General features: G+C 39.6%; 1 protein-coding gene across 2 annotated transcripts in view; it reads left to right on the top strand.

The window, feature by feature from the left end:
* Window positions 1-1,821, top strand: part of NCKAP1 (NCK associated protein 1) — a 45,248-nt gene extending 43,427 nt beyond the window's left edge. For both annotated transcript variants that reach the window (XM_053470444.1, XM_053470443.1), the window contains 2 exons: window positions 425-514; window positions 848-1,821. In XM_053470444.1, the coding sequence (XP_053326419.1) occupies window positions 425-514; window positions 848-964 (207 nt within the window). In that variant the 3' untranslated portion in view covers window positions 965-1,821. The remainder of the gene's footprint in view (window positions 1-424; window positions 515-847) is intronic.
* The last annotated feature ends 17,362 nt before the right edge of the window (window positions 1,822-19,183 follow it).

The raw sequence follows: 19,183 nt of genomic DNA, 5'->3' as shown, positions 1-19,183 counted from the left end.
TGTTACCATTATCACCCCAAAAGGTTATACACTTAAGTTGGCAACTGATTTTTACATTCGATTAGAATTATTATGTGCATGTGTTTGCATGTTTTTTTTCGTTCACTAAAATGCCATGATGTATGGCCTTCAATCCTTCTACGAAATTATATATTTGAATTTGCAGTTTTAGGTAGAAAAGGGAATATTTGTACTAAGTTTTAGAAAGTAGAATTGTGGGAAATTTGAAAACATCAAATGATAAAGACACTGACATAATTACAGGTCAGTTATTTAAAAAAAACAAAACTAATGATGTGAATGAATTTCCCTCTTAACGTGTTATGAGAATTAACCTGCCAGCAAAAAGCAACAGCCACGACTAAATTATTTTTAGAAGCTAGTCTATAAAGCTAGTTTATATATTATTTATTGATTTTTACAGCTGGCATCATCCAGTTTACTGAAAATCGGTCAAGAGACTGACAAGACTACTACACGGAACAGGGAATCTGTTTACCTGCTGCTAGACATGGTGAGTTTCGGAGCGTAAACCTTTTCATAACTCTGCTAAGCTAATAAGATTTCACACACGCAAACTTTACACGTATGATACACTTAAATATAAAGAAACAGTGCTTAGTTATTGGCTGTATGTAACTATACTATTATTATTTTTTTTTTTTTTGAGGAAAGGTTGTAGTTTTCCCCTTTTTCTACCTCCCAAAGTTAATGAAATGGTGAAATGTATTCAGGTTCAGAAGTACATGTTACTACATGTTCAAGGGTGGTCAAGAAACACTCCAGACCAAAACTATATTGTGTATTATGTGATTAACCATTGATTACATTTGTTTATTTTTGACAGATTGTACAAGAATCGCCATTCCTGACCATGGATCTCCTGGAGTCCTGCTTCCCGTACGTCTTACTGAGAAATGCGTACCATGCTGTTTACAAGCAAAGTGTTACATCATCTGCATAAATATTTGTTTGTTATTCCCGGGCACGCTTTATGTTGCCTCAGTCTTACCTGGAAACTGTGGAGTACTTCTTCTTTTGGTTTGGAAAACACAACGGTTTTGTGACTTAAACCCTTTCCCTGTTCCATTGTTCTTATTTTGACCAGTGGTTTCTTTATGCAGTTGTACTACCAGATAAGCTTGGTTGATTGCACTTCCTAAACAAGGTTTAGCTTCTGAACAGTTATATTGAAAAAAAATCATAAAAAAATGCAAAGAAAAAAAAACACACTACTTTGACTCTGTTTTTGATATTTGATCATGCAAATTATTGCTTGTTTATTTCAAAAAAATGTATTTAGTGATTATTTTAGATGGTGGTATAGGTGGCATCTGTGTGTAAATTATTTCATATAGGGAGAGTTATGATCTGTACCTTTTATGTTCTTATTGATAACAATTTGAATAGGTGATTCTGTGATTTCTGTGGAGTACTTGCACCATTTCCTATATTTTCTTCTTTTGAAAACATCCTGCAAATTTAGTTCTGAAAAAAAAAATCCACGCAATTAATATTTCACAACATTATTGTACTTTTCTGCATTTACAATACAGAACTCTTCCCAATATTTTTAAGCAGCAGCAAATGTTGTTTGTAAAAAGCATAGTATAATTTTTTTTAGACTAAATTTCATGATGCTGTCTTGGCATTAACACTACCGTTGTACCCTAATATATATGGTATGGAAAAGAAACATTCTTATGCATTTATCAAATGTTGATACATTGTTTTCCCTTAACCACTTTTATATGTTTTAACTTTTTGAAATTCAAGTGTAACTTCCATAACATACAACAATAAACACTAGACTGTATCAAATAGTATGTTCTCTTGGAGTGTGAACTTATGGGGCATCACGCATGAAGTACAGCAATGTCAGACTGGACTAGCCATGACTTCAAACATTTGTTGACTTTTACTATGTACCTGGTTCCTAAAACTTCATGTATGGATTGTCAACTGTACACAGATTTGTACCCCTGCTCTAACTTGGGTTTTTAGAGGAACTAATGTCAGCGTAAATGTATTAATCATTATTTTTGTCAGTTTTGATTTTTTTTTTCAGACTTAACTTTCTGAAAACAGCATACTGTAAATTTAATTGCAATGCTATAAGCAAATTTAAGCTGCCAATATAGTTCGATGTTTTCTGCAATGACTTTTAGATTACTCTGTATGTGAAACGGCCAAAGTTTTTATTTTTAGTAGACTTGTTCATTTGGCTTTGTATGAACTCAATTTTAATGAATTTTGTCTAATTTGTGCATTCTTACAAAGTTCTGCAGATGAGGGATCTTCAAAGAAACAAACAAATCGGAGACCTCTAAATATTCATTTTCTTTGTCCATTTAAGCACTCTTTTAGTAGGGCTTATTAGAAGGAACTGTGTGTAGAAGGTTTCAGAATAAGTGATGGACATACAATCCTGGCATGAAGTGGAGTGTCTCACTGACTATGGCTATGATTCATGGGCCTTATGGATTATTAACTAGCATATGTGCCCATTGAAATAATGTGGCCAAAAGTATTTTTCGCCCTCTCTTTAATGCTCCTATTGTTTCCTGATTTTTCCCGCTCTCTCCCTCGACCCTGCCTTTTTTTATCTTCCTGCTATAAATAAAAGATAATAAAAATGCATTAACCTCTATATGATGGTTTGGTGTAGTCCCTTAAATCACTTGGAAATTGCCCGAGATTTTCTTGGATGTCATGCAACAGTCAATTAACTCTTGTTACCTGTTTTCAGTCATACTTCCTACTGCCTGATGCTCTCACTCTACAGGCGCAACTGCCTCAGAGCATCTCAAACAATAGATGCAGATTATAAATAACATGTTTATAGAGCAAATGGATTTCTTGAAGTAAATCTGCCCAAATTTATATTTCACAGCAATCAATTCTTAACCCCTTAATGACAAAGCCGTGCATGCATTGTTTTCAATGGGTTTAGGGACCGCCCATTGTCCTTAAGGGGTTAAAATGCCTCCAATTTTTGTATACATGTCTAATAACATGTCCTATTGCCCTACTACTGCTACACCTTCTGCCGCTCTACCAATTTACGTGCTCTGAGGGATCCGTTTTAACAATTTCATAGAAATTCAGTCCCATGGCGTGCCGCTGCATGTGTCTACCCATTGGTGCAGTGGGGTTGGTCCTGCAGTGCAAAATCTAGTCTGGACCTCTACCTAAGGCCCAAAATGCTGCTGCTTGGAGCACATCTTATTGAAATTAATCCAGAAGGTGGCAGGCACATCCCCCATTAAAAATATTGCACCATTGTTTTGAAACAAGAAATCCCTCCAAATTTTATTTGAAAGGAAACTAAATTGAAAGTGCCCAAGTCTATCTACATCCATGTGTTTCAAGCCTTGGTTTTATTGGGTTGTTGTCTTTAAGCACTGGGCATAACAGATTACTTTTAAAGAATAATGTACAAAAGTGAGGTTTAAATACAATGGACACTTTAAATGAAAATGGAAACTGCTTTAATGTCGGACCATGGAGGAGGTGTTCCACTGTAGCTTCTTCTAAAGGTAACTACTTCCTGGTTGCAATATTAAAAGGGTTTCTAGTTCAATTCTTTGAATTATATAGTGCTTTGTAAAGGTATACAGAACCATTACCAGTGCTCCCATGTTTAGGTGTCATTGGTATTATTGTGGGAACATTTTATTAAGAAAAATAAATCAAAATATATTTGCATAAGCATAGAGCCCTCACACATTAGCATTTGAGTGTATTTTCACTGTGGAAACACCTGTTTGGGTAATTACTAGCTTTGCAGCTGTGAAAAAAATGCATTAAAAATAACTTGTCTCTTTATCATTTATCAAAATGCAAAGTGAGTGAACAGAAGAAACCTCTAAATCAAATCAACATTTTGTGTAACCACCCTGTGTCTTCAGAATAGCACTAATACGTACATTTGCACACCATTTTGCTATGTTACAGCGTGTCTCATGTTTGCCCTCCCTTGTTTCCCGCCTCTTTTATTCTCTTCCTTCCTCTGTCCTTTCTTTTCATTTCTCTACTTGGTGGCCCTCTTCGAGGCTTAGCTGGTACGTTAGTTTTGGGATGCCTCAGACCGAATGGCCCTTTCGTCATTATATCTTCGTTTCACTGATTATGTTCATTTGCCTCAACCACAACCTCAGTTGCTTCTCTTTCGTGTTAGAGATGATGATGATGATGATGAGGTATGGGCTCTGTGGTGGCAATACCCTCACCCTCGACACTCCTTGTCCTTTACCCTTAAGATAGTTCTTAATGACTTTGGCTGGATGTTTGGGGTCGTTGTCATGCAGAATACATTTGGAGCTGATCAGCTGCATACCTGATTGTATTGCATGATGGATAAGTATCTGCCTGTGCCTCCTGGCATTGGAAAGACCATTAATTCCTACCATATCTCCAGCTCCATTTGCAGAAATGCAGCCCAATACTAACACTTGTACTGCTTTTCACCCTTTGAAGAACAAACTGCCTTCTGCTACAACGAAATAGTTTTCATTTTGACTCATCAATCCAAAGCACCTGCTGCCATTTTTCTGTAACACAGTTCCTACATTTCTGTGACTAGCTGAGTCACTTGGCCTTGTTTTCACAATAGAAGTATGGCTGTTAGGCCGCAAGTCTGACCAAACTTCTGGACAGTAGGTAAGTGTACTTGGTCCCACTGTTTTCTGCCAATGCTGAGCTGATGGCGCAGCTAGCCATCTTCTGATTGTGGACGTAACTGGGCATGATGCTGCCACTACAGTAAGCTTTCGTGGCTGTCTACAGTCCTCAACGTTGCCCTTTGTTCTTCAAACAAGCTTGGTCAGAACATTTGAAAACCCCTGCCTGTGTTTAAAGTTCTGCCTGTGGGAAACCATGCTGATGCAGTATAACCATGTACAGTATAAGTTTTGCCATGGTGTATGACTTGGCATTAAGCTGTCTTCAGCAACCACACCTAATGAGTTTGGCTATTGGTCTAAGTATTTCAGAAAGTGCTGATCTACTGGGATTTTCACGCACAACCATCTCTAGTGTTTATAGATAATGGTCTGAAAAAGAGAATATCTAGTGAGCGGCGTAAACAACATGAAAGCGTGGATCTATACTGCCTTGGTGGTGTAATGGTGTGGGAGACATTTTCTTGGCACACTTTGGGCCCCTTAGTACCAATTGAGCATTGTTTAAGCACGACAACCTTACTGAGTATTGTTGCTGACCATGTCCATCCCTTTATGACCACAGTGTACCCATCTTCTGATGGCTACTTCCAGCAAGATAATGCACAAAGCTCACATCATTTCAAACTGATTTCTTGAACATGACAATGAGTTCACTGAACTCCAATGTCCTCCACAGTCACCAGATCCAATCCAATAGAGCACCTTTGGGATGTGGTGGGATGGGAGATTCACATCATGGATGTGCAGCCAACAAATCTGCAGCAACTGCGTGATGCCATCATGTCCATATGGACAAAAATCTCTGAGGAAAGTTTCCAGCACCTTGTAGAAAGTATGCAACGAAGAATGAAGTCAAAAGGGGGTCCAACCCGGTACTAGCAAGGTGAACCTAATAAAGTGGCCAGTGAGTGTATATTGTATGCTCAGATTCAGCCTAATGCAGCAAAGTTGATTGAATGGTGATTCACTTTAGAGATGACCCAAAACATTCTGCGAAAGCAACCCATGAGTTTTTTAAGGCAAAGAAGTGAAATATTCTGTGATGGCCGAGGTGATGATCTGATCTCAACCCGATCAAGGCCGAAGACAAAACTGAAGACAAAGTCAAAGCATCACAAAGGAGCAAATCCAGCATTTAGTGATGTCCATGTATTCCAGATTTCAAGCATTAATTGCCTGCAAATGATTCTCGACAAAGTATTAAAAATTAACATTTTATTTATGATTGTGTTGATTTGTCCAATTATATTTAAGTCCCTGAAATAAGGGGACTGTATACCGTATTGGCTCGGATATAGGCCGCCCCCTAAAAGTTTGGTGCTTTTTTAAAGAAAGTTTTTTTCTTTAAAAAAGCACCAAAAACATGCTGCCACTCTGTCCTCTCCTCCCCCCGAGATATGCTGCCACTCTGTCCTCTCCTCCCCCGAGATATGCTGCCGCTCTGTCCTCCCCTCCGAGATATGCTGCCGCTCTGTCCTCCCCCCCCCGAGATATGCTGCCACTCTGTCCCCCCCCCGACTTACCAGAGTAGACTCCCGGGTGTCTTACGGGGCCAGAGGGGGACATCTATGCACATCGTGTATACAACTCCCGGTGCCGGCACTCAGCGGAAGTGCCGGCACCGGAAGTTGTATAGGCGTATTGCGTAGATGTCTTCCGCCGGCCCTGCAAGACGCCCGGGAGTCTGCTCTGGTAAGTCGGGGGGGTTAAAATGCATCGTGCGGATGTTCACCGGCAACGGCGCATCGCCGCTGCCGGTGAACGTCCGTGCGATGCGCTTAGACAACCTCCCGTGCCGGTACTCCCCCCGTGGAAAGTGCCGGCAGGGGAGGCTGTCTGAGCGTATCAGACAGTAGGATGCGGGTCCCCTGCACCGCTGCGGGGGATCTGTATCCTAACCCCGCTGCCTGCCCGGCGCCCGGGACTGCATTACCCGGGCGCCGGGCGCTAGACCCCGAATATAGGCCGCACCCCCACTTTAAAGACTTAAAGTGGGGGGGAAAAGTGCGGCCTATATTCGGGCCAATACGGTATATATAAAAAAATCCTAAACGTTTCATACAATATTTTTGTTCAACCCCTTGAATAAAAGCTAAAAGTCTGCACTTCAATTGCATCCAGTTGTTTAGTTTCATATCCATTGTGGTGGTGCACAGAGAAAATTGTGTCAGTGTCCGAATATTTCCAGACCTAACTGTATAAATGTTTTTGCTTCTATGTATGTATATATATATATATATATATATATATATATATATATATATATATATATATATATATATATATATATATATATATGTGGCAGTCTATTCTTTAAAACTATCTATTCTTTAAAACTTCGGTTTAGAAGTTTCTGTTTATTTCCCTGTCATTTACCTTGTAAAGTTTCTCTTCAGTCATTTTAAAATACTGCAATACTTTACTTTCTTACTTGCACATCACATTTAAACCCCCTTATCTTCAGAATTTGTGGTATCTTGGGTAGATAGCTAGGGACATTTGTAATCCTTTTTTCAGCAGTTATATTTATTATCCTAAGAGCAGTCTATTATATTTATGGAACATTTACATGGTTTTGACAACTTTACTGACTGGTATTGTAATAAAACTTTATCCTTTAAGTATTTTTGTTTATTGAATTATTCTGTTAGCTGCAATGGCTTGCTTTACACATTTTGAACCAGAATAACTTTGTATTTATAATCCTCATCTTTCTTTTTTTGCTGTAGACCATTTTTGATGCGGAAGGGAATTTGTCACAAAGTTCTGCCTTAACTTGGCATTATTTAGAGCCCATCCTACAGAGGTCAGCAATCCCCTCTGTCCACAATTTCAGACATCTTTATTACTATTGACAACTCCACTATTCAACCAAGTTTGCTGCCTTGGTGTCACACTTGACCCCGCTCTCTCCTTCATCCCTCACATCTAATTCCTCACAAAATGCTGCTGCCTTCACCTATAATAACAACTCCCGAACCTGACCATTCCTCACAAATGAAACAACAAAAATATTAATTCACTCCCTTGTTATATCCTGTCTGGATTATGCAACACTCTACTAACTGGTCTACCCCTCTCCCACCCTTCACCGCTCCATTCCATCCTCAACCCTGCAGCTAGACTAATCATTCTCTGTCACCGTTCCTCATCTGCTGCCCCACTGTGCCAATCTCTCCATTGGCTCCCCATACCCTCTGGAATAAAGTTTAAACTATTGACCCTGACATACAGAGCCCTTAACAACTCCGCACCCCCCTTCTACCCTCTTATTCAAATATTCCTCTTAGCACTCACTTCGTTCCTCTCATTAGCTTTGTCTCTCTTGTAGGTCATTACCTCTTCTCACTCCCACATTTAGGATTTCACCCATGCTGTACCCCTTCTATGGAATTCCTTACCTCGTTCTGTTAGACTTTCTCCCTCGCACATGACATTCAAAAGCTCCCCGAAAAGCCACCTTTTTTTGAGAAGCGTACAACCTTTCTTCCTAACACTCTCCAACATCCTAATCAAGTCATCCGAAAAACCAAGAACCTCTACAGATCATCCTGACTCAACTCATCCCCATCCAAGCCCTCTCCTACTGTTTCACTTCCCCCTTCCCTCTTTTCCTTTTATACCAGTTTGTTATTGTATGTGATTACATTCAGGCTTTACTAATGTGAGTTCACTGAGAGATGTAATTAAAAGTTTTTTGGTTTTTTTTTTATTATTTCGGCCACACTGGCTGGCATAACTGACATGATTGGTTACTTTATTTGATCTGAAAGCTGACCAGATGGTTTAAGCTTTGATCACAACCGTTAAAGTGGGCTGTGGACTGTTCTCAGTCTGGACATAATACAGTGCTACAGTGCTCCTGCATGGGTTGTATGTAAACACTTAGCTTTTTTTTATGATGAAAGAAAAGAAGCTCTGTGCTTGTCTATTATAAAAGCTCCCTGTGTTCAGAGATTGAGGGAACAAAACATGTTTGTGGGGTGAGATGGAAGCAATACAGTGTTACAAATTGCTTTGATGTTGCCCTTTGTTTAATACATAAAACTATGGCTCAAGTTCAGTGCAAAAGGAATACCGGTCAGCAGAATAGCGATCTGAGCACCCAGGGTTGTTCAGTGGGTTTGTGAAGTTTCTGGTCTTCAAAAGATGCACAATAAAGATGCCTTAAAGGGCAAGTCACATGGATTTTTCTCCTTAAGCATCCAACACTTTGCTGTATACAGTAATGTTATTTACTATTTACAAAAGTTAGTATTTTAAAATTTTAAAAATTGCTGATTATTTATGGCAATTCCAGTGGTTTGTTCCTTCATAGACATTCAGCAGAGTATCAGGCTTGTTTATTAAGACATTTTCTGGTTTACCACAGGCAGCACTCAGATACCACAGTGAAAAGTGATCTTCTCTTCTTTTGTAATATGAATATAAAACATAGTGCCTGCTCTACAGTTTTTCAGTGTGTGAAAGGGAGGCATTTCTAAAATGTCTTTTAGTATGAGGAATGCTGACCAATAGTGATTGCTGCATGATATCTACTCTATTGTCCACTCCTAGTACGTTGACCTGTGATGTTTTTTGTTAGTGTGGCTTGGTACCTGAAGGTGTCTTTGTTTTGGACACCACCATCTGTAATGAATGACAGTTTTGTCAAGTACCAATAAGTTGTTGGGGGTCTATACCACGAAGATACACAGATGCTCAGAAGACTCCTGGTCACAATTTGTGTTGCTAGAAGTGGCCACTATGTTTAAAGATTTCTGTGAAGGATATTGGTCTACCCAAGTCTGAATTAAGTTGTCAGTCTCGAGAAATTAAAATTAATATAGGATATGCCCTGTGACAGAGACCCGTACTCGGACTGAGTAGCTCCACTGTAGAGATCTTCCTTGCCGCTGAAAGCTAAATTGCTCAAAGGATTAACCCTTCATATTCCCCCAAGCACTAGCTGAGATTTAGTGTGGACAGCACAGATATGTATACAGCAAACATGATAGGATTAAAGGTTTAATCCCATCAATTACCATCAACTGGTAGCCCAGAGCCTCCATACTGTTCTATGGCCAGCAATGCCCACCCGACAAAGAGTCACTATTTCTGGGTGATCTCGAGGGAGCGGCGTCAATCCCGGGGTAGCAATGGGGAGCTCAGGGTCCGAAGATATGATCCAAAAAGTGACATGATCTGACATCGGGATCCTGAGCGACAGCGGGGTGGAAACTTCCCCAGGAAGCCAGGCAGAGTTCCATAGCCGCGGCTGGGTAAACCCCGATCCTAAATATTGGTAATAAAACCAGGGTTCCCAAACAAGCTCCCTCTCCGTAACCACCAACGAGTGTTGCCCATCACAAGCTTAATGTAACCTCAAAAGAGCAACGTGGTGGGGCAAAGAGCATCCATAGCGGCGCTGTTCCAATTGCCAGCGGGCATCGCCACGGTTCCTAGCCACCGCGCAGTTCCATGAATTTGTGGCTAGGTCCTGGTCAGTTGCATCGAGCGTTTCCTGGCATGTAGAGCCCCCTATAGCCGGCTAGTTCATGGGAGTCCGGTTCTGGTAGACCAGACAGGGTTTCCCGGTCACCCTGTGTCCCCCAATGAGCATAGCGTTAGACATAAGAAGGGACTGGGCAGGCAGGTAAGGAGTTTCCCCAGAAATCCACCAGGGCCCCCCTCCCAAACTCAAACATGCCCCCCTGAGTCCTCAGACTTAAAGGGTTACCATGACACGCCCCTGCTCCCAAAATTGGAATTAATTTTATGAAGGTGGAAACATACCAACAAATGTAGGTTTCTTCCTACAAACCTACCCACAAATGCATTCAGTCCCAGACTTTATGTCCAGATTTATGGCTGTTTTGAAGCTTGGCTAGGGATGCAGATTCATCAATACTTTTTACATGCTGTTCTGACCTAGTTTTGGCTGTTTGTAACTTGTTTCAAAGAAGAATAAAGTATTTTAATTCTGCAAGTTAATAAGCACATTTTCTGTTTATATCCATATTATCGAGCTCTTAGAACACTGTGATATGTGTATACCCAGCAAACATTCTCAGCTCCTAGAAAAAAGGGACAGAGGGATTTGAGTCTCACACCTGCAAGCTATGGTATTATAAGGACAACTTGAACTTTGCATTGAGAATAGTGTTGATGTCTCTCTTTCTCATAACACCTGAAAGTGAAGTAATTGTACACTCAATCATTAAATTAATCTTAAAACAGACTGTCACCAAATCTCCAGGTGGTAAACAGGATGCTACAAGAAGTGTGACAAAGCAGGCTATTGTCTTGAGAAAAAACAATGTCTTGTAAGCTTGTTTGTGCATGGCCCCCTCACTTTTTGTTTGTGTTATCGCCAAGATTATAGTACCAAACTCACTACACAGTACTCTTATTTTTAAAAAAATGTTTTTAGTTTGAGAGTACAAGAGTTATATTTAATATTAGTATTTAATTTTTTCAACTGGAGGCTACAGGGTGGTTTAAGAAGTTGTATCATTTTTATAATTTTTTTAGATTTTTTTAAAATGACCTTTTGCACTAACAGGGTCTCTTTAGATATTTATTGTAATTGTTGTACTTTTTCAGCTTTGTTTCTTCTTATTTTCACACTGACCTCACTTACTGGCAGATGCCCAAAATGTATTGCAGTATCAGTGTTGTCAGGTTGCTTCCATCTCCACTAGTGTGACCATGTGTCCTGTACTGCACAGAACATTCTTAAAATCAAAGGCCACACCACTTGTCCCCGAATCACAATTATAAATTGTGGTTTACAATATCTTATTTATTATTTTTTAAGTTCAAGGAATCAGTAAAGATGACAAAACATGAAACATGTTTTTTGTTTTGTTTTGAAATTGTAGTTCATTTGAAGCTGGATATATCCCTGCTGCTTTATCTCAATCCCTAGAGAGTTCTCTAAAGCCTAAGCCCCCTTCAGTTTTCCACCTGTTATGAAAGCTAATGTTAGAACAGGAACTGGAAGCTACTTAATTTTTATTTGACTGTGGGCCACCAAAACCCACAGTCATGGTCTCTGTGACACTGCTCTTTCCTGGTTCACTTCTTGCCTTTCTGATCATACCTTAAGCACCCCCCCAAGTAACAATTCCCCTATCTATTGGTGTACCCAAGGCTCGTTTATGGTACCCCTTCTGTTTTCATTTTATACTACCTCACTTGGCAAACTAAATTCAACCTTTGGCTTTCAATACCACCTACATGTGAATGACACAAAGATCTGCCTATCCTCTCCTGCCTTGCCTCTGTCTCTAACTGGATGTCTCCACAATTTCCTAAAACCCAATCTCACCCATTGGTTTACCTCTCCCCTCAGTCTCTTCACTCAGGGCTTGACAAAGCCCAGGATTTTGCAAGGCTGCCGTGAGGTGCCCAGCGGGGTGACATAATGAATTGCTATGTGACCCCGCTGGGTGCCTAACGTCACTTGCTTTACCAAACACCTTCAGGAAAGCATAGCATACCAGATTCACAATGGCAAAGAGATAGGCAGCGGCATGGCAGGCATCTCGCCAAGTCCTTTCCATGCATCCAAGATGGCCAACCTACATAGTCAACGGCTTAATTCCCATTCACGGGACACAAAATAAAGCAACATATGCCCTATTTTTCTTTACCACTCCAATAAACTGTAGGTGGGGTTTTCTTCAGCCAGTGCCATTTAGTATCGACCCCGGATTGTCCTAGACCATTATTTGCCTGCTCCTTACCTCGACCTCGTTGTTCCCTGGTCTTGCACTTATACTTAATTGAGTTCTGCACTGTGTATTCGCTTCTATAGACCAGTGCTTTTCAGCCTTCTCCCCGAGTCACACCTAACAGTCCAGGATTTAGGTAATACTCAGGTGTGTCAGGGTGTCTTATGTCTTTTATATCTTTTTTTGTCTTAGCTTTTACTTATTTTACAATTGTATTGTGGTATAATATGTCAAGTGGGATGTATAGAGGGTTAATTTATGATGTTATCCTGCTATTATGTCTCTTCAACATAGCAGACAGATAATATGAACAACATCAAAGAGTCACATTAATTATTGCTGCATTCCATAAATTCACACAGTTCTTTCTGTTGCGTGCCCTGGAATGTGTATTACTGGAAAGGTTAAAAACTTTAGAAAAGGATCTAACAGCTTGAGATGGAATATTTTTAAACCAAATATTTTCAAAACAATGGTAAAACTACATATATTGTTATGCTAAAAGCTGCGAGATGATATTGTTTTTTTGTTTGTCTCCACTGGAAACTAGTGTTTATGCTCAATCTAGATGCTAACATGACTATGAAGCTATAGGAAAGTAAAAACAAAATTCAGTACGAGCTAAATAATAATGACCAGACTTACACCCCTAGTTTCTCCCTAGACTCCAGGAGGATCACTAAGTACTGTGGGCAATTTGAATGTGGGATAGGAATAAAGCGAAGTCATGTTTTTGTCGTTTTGTCATTTCTGCTACTACTATAAATAGTAAGACAGTCAATATGATAGTTTAATGTAGAAGGGCTGTTACCTAAACCAAAATTTGCTGCTTCAGCGAATATTTCATATCAGTCCTGCACCGCAGCCCATGAAAACTTTGTCTTAGCAATAAATCTCCTTTACTGATGTTTACACTGGCAAAAATAACCTGACAGTGTGTCTCACTTGATTTCTATCCAAAAAAAACACCCATATATACAAAAACATATTGAGTGTATTGTGCGCATAATTTTCCTCTGAAAAATTTTAGAAATAAAAACCCAAAATGCAGAGCACTCATTCAGTCTTTTGTTAAATAAAATATTAGAGGTATTTATATTTCTTCAGTGCCATAAACGCAATTTACTTAATTAATCAGAACAAAGTAATCAACTAAAAATAATTAATGTGTAGGCTATAAAGGCAGACTCTTTGCATGCAGCCTACCAGGGATTTGAACACAAGCACACAATTCCTACACTATACAAGCACACAGTTCCTACACTATACAAGCACACAGTTCCTACACATCATTTTGCAGTCCTTTCTGCTAAATCATTAACTGCTGCTTACATGGCGGATCTAATTTTCCCAATACCTATCATAGATCATTCTTAATATTTATTGTGACCTGGACAATCTATAGTTCCTTATCTGTTTTCATTCCAGCTGTTTCTGTAGATTGCTCAAACTCAGCCCACACTAGTCACTTGTTACTTTTTTTTTATTCCTGACTAAATGCAACTTCACCTCATCTGTTCTAGAATTTTCCTGTTGCAATCAGCATTCCTGTCGGAGTCATACTATTTGGTACTGAGGGATCCATCATGAAGTCATATGACTACATAAAGCTTTGAGTTCAACTGCTGAGTAAGAGTGTTTTACTTGGTGAAAAATTCAACCTTGATCCATTGGGTTAAAACATACTTTTTGATGGTCCATCCCAAGGTCCTCCCTATTAAAGGGGAAAGAAAGAAAGAAAGAAAGAAAGAAAGAAAGAAAGAAAGAAAGAAAGAAAGAAAGGAAAGAAAGAAAAGAAAACATTTTGAGTGATCTAGATTACTTCTGCTGATTTCAAAATAGTCACCTAGGTTATTTGTCATTAACTACAGTGGACATACACAGCTTCAAAACATAACTGCATAAGAAGTGTATGTTGGGGGGTGTTAATGATATTTTAACATGTTTTAAAAATTCCATTATGTCTTTAGGACAAGTCGATTTAAATGTGCAATTATGTTAATTGTTTTTAGAAGCCATTTAACATCATTTTTTTTTTATCAGTCTCTAACATGTACACGGGGTCACCATCAGGAGGCTACAGCTGGTACCTGTTTACGGGGCCAACCTTCCCTGATCTGTCATGGTTGAACTCACTGGCCGTTCTGGCTAGCTACATATTGTCGTTGTGGGCTTTGGGCCCCATATGGCCCATTTTTGGTAATTCCATTAATACTTGTAATTGGCTTTTCCCAATTCCTACAGCATGTTTAACCATGTATCGATTTTTAAGAAAGTCATGACAAATTTGGAAATTAAATGATATAGTTCTTCAAATCTTTTTTCCTGGCTATCCATGGCAGCATGAAATATGGGTAGCTCCTCCCCTCTCAGCTGATAGGACAGGAAAAACCCAATGCTCATCTACGTCTTCAGTCTTTTTACTGCCCTTCCAGACTGACAAGGTGTGCTGCCTCTTTAGCCTTCCTTCTTTGGCTTCCCTGGTCCCTTTGACTGTGGGAGTTCAGTCTCTCTTCCCTGGAAGCCCTCAGTACACAGTTACCGTGCCAAGGGAATCTACCTGAGGGATCCTAGTGAGCTTTATAACACTTCCCTTTAGGTAAGCAGGTTCTGCATCTGTCTCATCAGGTCTGCTTGTATTCGGTCCCATTTTCTGCATTCCTTGTACAGCAGGTCTGGTGTGGTCACTGGGCCATCAGGTCCTCTAACTAGTTTACCAGTCTTCCCGGGGTTGTTCGCAAATCTCACAAGATTGATATTGTCACCGGTGTCTCGTGCACTATTGGCATTCCTTGCCCTCTTTCTCTTTGGCTTCCTGGTAGCGTTGTGTCATCATGACACTCATTTCCTATTGGTATAGAACTATTCTTACTTTATAGACTTCCAGGTGCCATTTTTCCTGCATTCAAACAGGCTTTTTGGCTTTCTTTGGATTCTGATGTCGGTTTCCTTGTTGTTTACAGCCTTGTTGGTGTCTGTGTTTGCTGGTGAGTTAGTTTTTCTCTTTATTGTCTTCAGTGAGAGTTTTTTCTGCCTAGCATGTCTAGGTCCATTTCCCCTGCTGCTTCTCATAGAACGTCACAATGTGCAGTTTTAAGGTAATCTGAGTAGGTAGTAGTTAAGAGTGTGCTCTGTTGAATTAACAGTACATCTCTTGTACGTGTTTAGTTCCACGAAAGAACTTCACAATCCCATTCTGGGGAGCATACCAGTAAATCTTCTCATTATAAAGGATGTGACAATTGAGCCCTGGCCCCAGATCTCCTCTTAGGGCTGCCCCCTCTTGGAATCTCCCGTTGGTTCTTCAAGCCACTGGAGAACGTTTCTCTGTTTCTACTCACCCTGAATATTCTTCTCCTCATGGCAATAACCTCAACTCAAAGGGTCTCTAGAATTCAGTTGTTCTTGTGGCAGGAGCCTTACATTATTTTTTAATGTAACCTTCAGACCTAAGGTTGTTTCGGATTTCCATATGAACCAGGAAGTGATTCTACCTTCCTTTTTTCTAGACCCTTTTAATGACGATGAGGTTAAACTTTATTCTCTGGATTCGGTCAGATACCTCAAGACATATATTTGCAGGACAACTTGAGTCAGATTATTATTAGGTTATTCATTATCCCTTCCAATTTCCATAAAACGTACACGGTTTCTTCCTGCACTCCTAGCAGATGGTTTGTTTTGGCAATCTCTAAAGCCTATAAATACCAAGGTGTTCTGGTTCTTTCAGAATTGAGAGCTCCTTGTACCAGGGCCTTGTAATCATCTAGCAGTGGCTATCTGCTCCTCGACTTCCACCTTTGCCAAGCACTATAACCTTGAAGCTCAATTTGGGAAAAGTAAAACACTGGCAGCTACTCATCTTTCATTTTCCTCTCCTATTAAAATTTTATATTTTTGTAGCACTTTATGGTTGTGTAGTTTTTTTGCTCAGGACCCACCCCTTCTTTCTGATTGCTTGGGTATTATATGTTATGCTGCCATGGATAACAAATCTTGGGCTATGTCAACCAATGAACTCCTAACGAGGGATGCAAGCAGCAGAGTTTGGGGGGCAGTCTATCGAGAGAAATATGCTCAAGGCTGCTGGTCACCAAGAGAATCCATGCTTCCCTCCATTTGACTTGAGACGTTAGCTGTGGAAAAAGCTCTACATCATTGGCTGACGCACATAGAGCATCCTAATATGATCTGACATTCAGTCGGTGGTGGCCTATATCAACAAGCAGGGCGTTATAATAAGTCCCCTTCTTCTATGTTTCTCCCTAGAATAGAATAGAGAATAGAATAGAGTAGAATCCAGACCCGTAAGGCAGACTTCCTAAGCAGAACGCCTCTTCATTCGGGAGAATGGTCCCTTCATTGCAAAGTTTTCAATGTAACTGTCCACTTATGCTCAAAATAGACCTAATGGCCTCCTGGCTAAATACTCAAGTCTCTACCCTTTTTCTCTTAATTTGCAAGACCTACTGCTAGCTGTGGATGCTTACTTAAACATGGAGTTTCTATCTTGTATATATTTTTCCTCCCTTTCCTCTCATCTCCTGGCCACGCAGGCATATGTGGTCCACCTTAGCTCTCAGGCTCCTCTGCAGCTGCCAGAAGATTTCCTTTTCCATGGTCCCATATTCCAACCTTTTGAAGAACAAAGGGAAAGAAAGTAACCTCTCTCCGATATTTGAAGAACTAGAAAAAGTTTTGTTCCTGGTGTGAGTTGGAAGACCTCAAGTGGACTAAGATTTGATCCCCATAAGCTTGTCGTGACTGCAGAAACAAACATAAACCCTTAAAATAATACAATTGGATTGGGTAACAGGGGAGGATCAAGGATGATCCCTACAAGCTTGTGGGGGCTGAGGACACAGAACATTAACCCCTAAAGTGAGGGATCACGACATTAAAGGAGTGATTGGTCAGCAGGGAGGGTCGGGGCTGTTTTAAGGCAGCCTCTGCCAGTTAACTCCCAGCAAGTAGCTTTGTGCTCAGGAGCACCAGCTACGTTTTAACACAGGACATATATGTACGTCTACATGGTCCTCATGGTCCATGTTTTGTAAGACGTATATATATATATATATATATATATATATATATATATATATATATATATATGTCCTTTGTCGTCAAGGCGTTTTAATTACAAGCACCAAAGGCCAGGTGGACTGTTCCACAAAATATCCACCCTGTCCCATAATTTGCATTATATCGCTAAGGTTTATGCCTCACTGGCACACATGCCAAATGGTGGGTAGGATCCAGGCTTTGCGTGCTTCTGTTCCTCCAATCGTGTAGACGGTTTGCATGAAGGCTCCGTTATCTTGAGATAGACTGCTCCCCACTCCCCACCAGCCACAAAAGAAAAAAACACTGGCACTGCATTGCAAAAGAGAGCTCATTACCGTCTGGGTGGCAACCCTAGTTACTCCTGTCAATCTCATGGTTGTGTTTGACCACTTGCCCACAGAAAATACGCAAAATAATAGTCATAAACTAAAAATACTAAAATACTTTATATTAGTCAGTGACATGATTGAAATTATCTGCACAAATGGGTTACGACTGCTTTTTATCACCTGCGTGTTGCAAATAGATCTATTATCAACAGAGCATTATTACTTTAGTTCTCAGACAAATTTGTGACATCCCCACTGAGTGCCAAAAAATAGCACTGCTAATTCCTAACCTCATCTACAAAATAAGACTTCAACATTCTTTATAATCAAAATCACAAGAATGTAATTCAAATGAATAGTATCATAGGTTATTACATGCTAAAAGATAATTCTAAACTTCTTTCATGTGGATTCCCTTTAATTACTTTAATGTGGACTAAATTACTGTATAATTTAAAAGTAAAGTGATCTGGTAATTAAGAACAAAAGCAAATACCAGGCAAATTGAAGTGGCATTGTATGGTAAGCTGCATTTAAATATACATTACAGGATAGAGATAGAAAAAGAGACTCTGCTCTACGCCTCTAAACATCACCATCAAACAGAGCAAGTGAGATTTCATGCGTACAGAACACAGCTTTTAGTACCTCTGCATTGTTGATGCTAAAAGCTCAATTATGTGTAAAACGATGAGTAAGAAAATATGCACAAATCTTAAACAGCTTCTCTGTTCTAGAAGAACTTCTCAGTTTACATAAAGATTGTTCTAAACAAAATCTTCTAAATGGTGTGAATAAAACAACATGCATGCCTCATTAAAACAGTCCAAATTTCTATAGAATTAATTATACTATGTTAAACAGTATTGGAATAATATTTAATTTTGAAGCAGCTACCTGGTAGCACACCAACTGATATGGAAATAGATCCAGTTGTTCACTAAGCATAAGTGCACTCATGTTCTTTTACTTATGTTGGGTGAAGATATAGGAGTTGCAGTTCTTCAACAGTTAGGAAGCTATATGTTGACAACCACTGATTTTAAGATTCACACAGGACTTGGTTTAATGATGAGATGACCATTGACTCTCCAATGCTTCATCTACTCCATTGTGCAGTGCTACGGAATTTGATGGCACTATATAAAACAATAAATAATATAATACTATCCTCTTCTCGTTACGGCTCATTCCAAAGAGCAGAGATTCTCAAGAATACCAAAATGCAAAATACCTCTAGATGGCACCATCTCAGAGGGATAAAGAACAATAAACTATGAGCTATACCTTCCTTTAAATAGTTTTCACTTGCACATCACATTGACAGTTTTTTAACACTTTCCAAAAATATATTAGAATATGTTTTTGATGTTTTTGCCTTTTTGAA

The sequence above is a fragment of the Spea bombifrons genome, chromosome 7 (assembly GCF_027358695.1).
Source record: "Spea bombifrons isolate aSpeBom1 chromosome 7, aSpeBom1.2.pri, whole genome shotgun sequence".
NCBI lineage: Eukaryota > Metazoa > Chordata > Amphibia > Anura > Pelobatidae > Spea > Spea bombifrons.
This window is presented reverse-complemented; position numbering and strand designations above follow the sequence as displayed.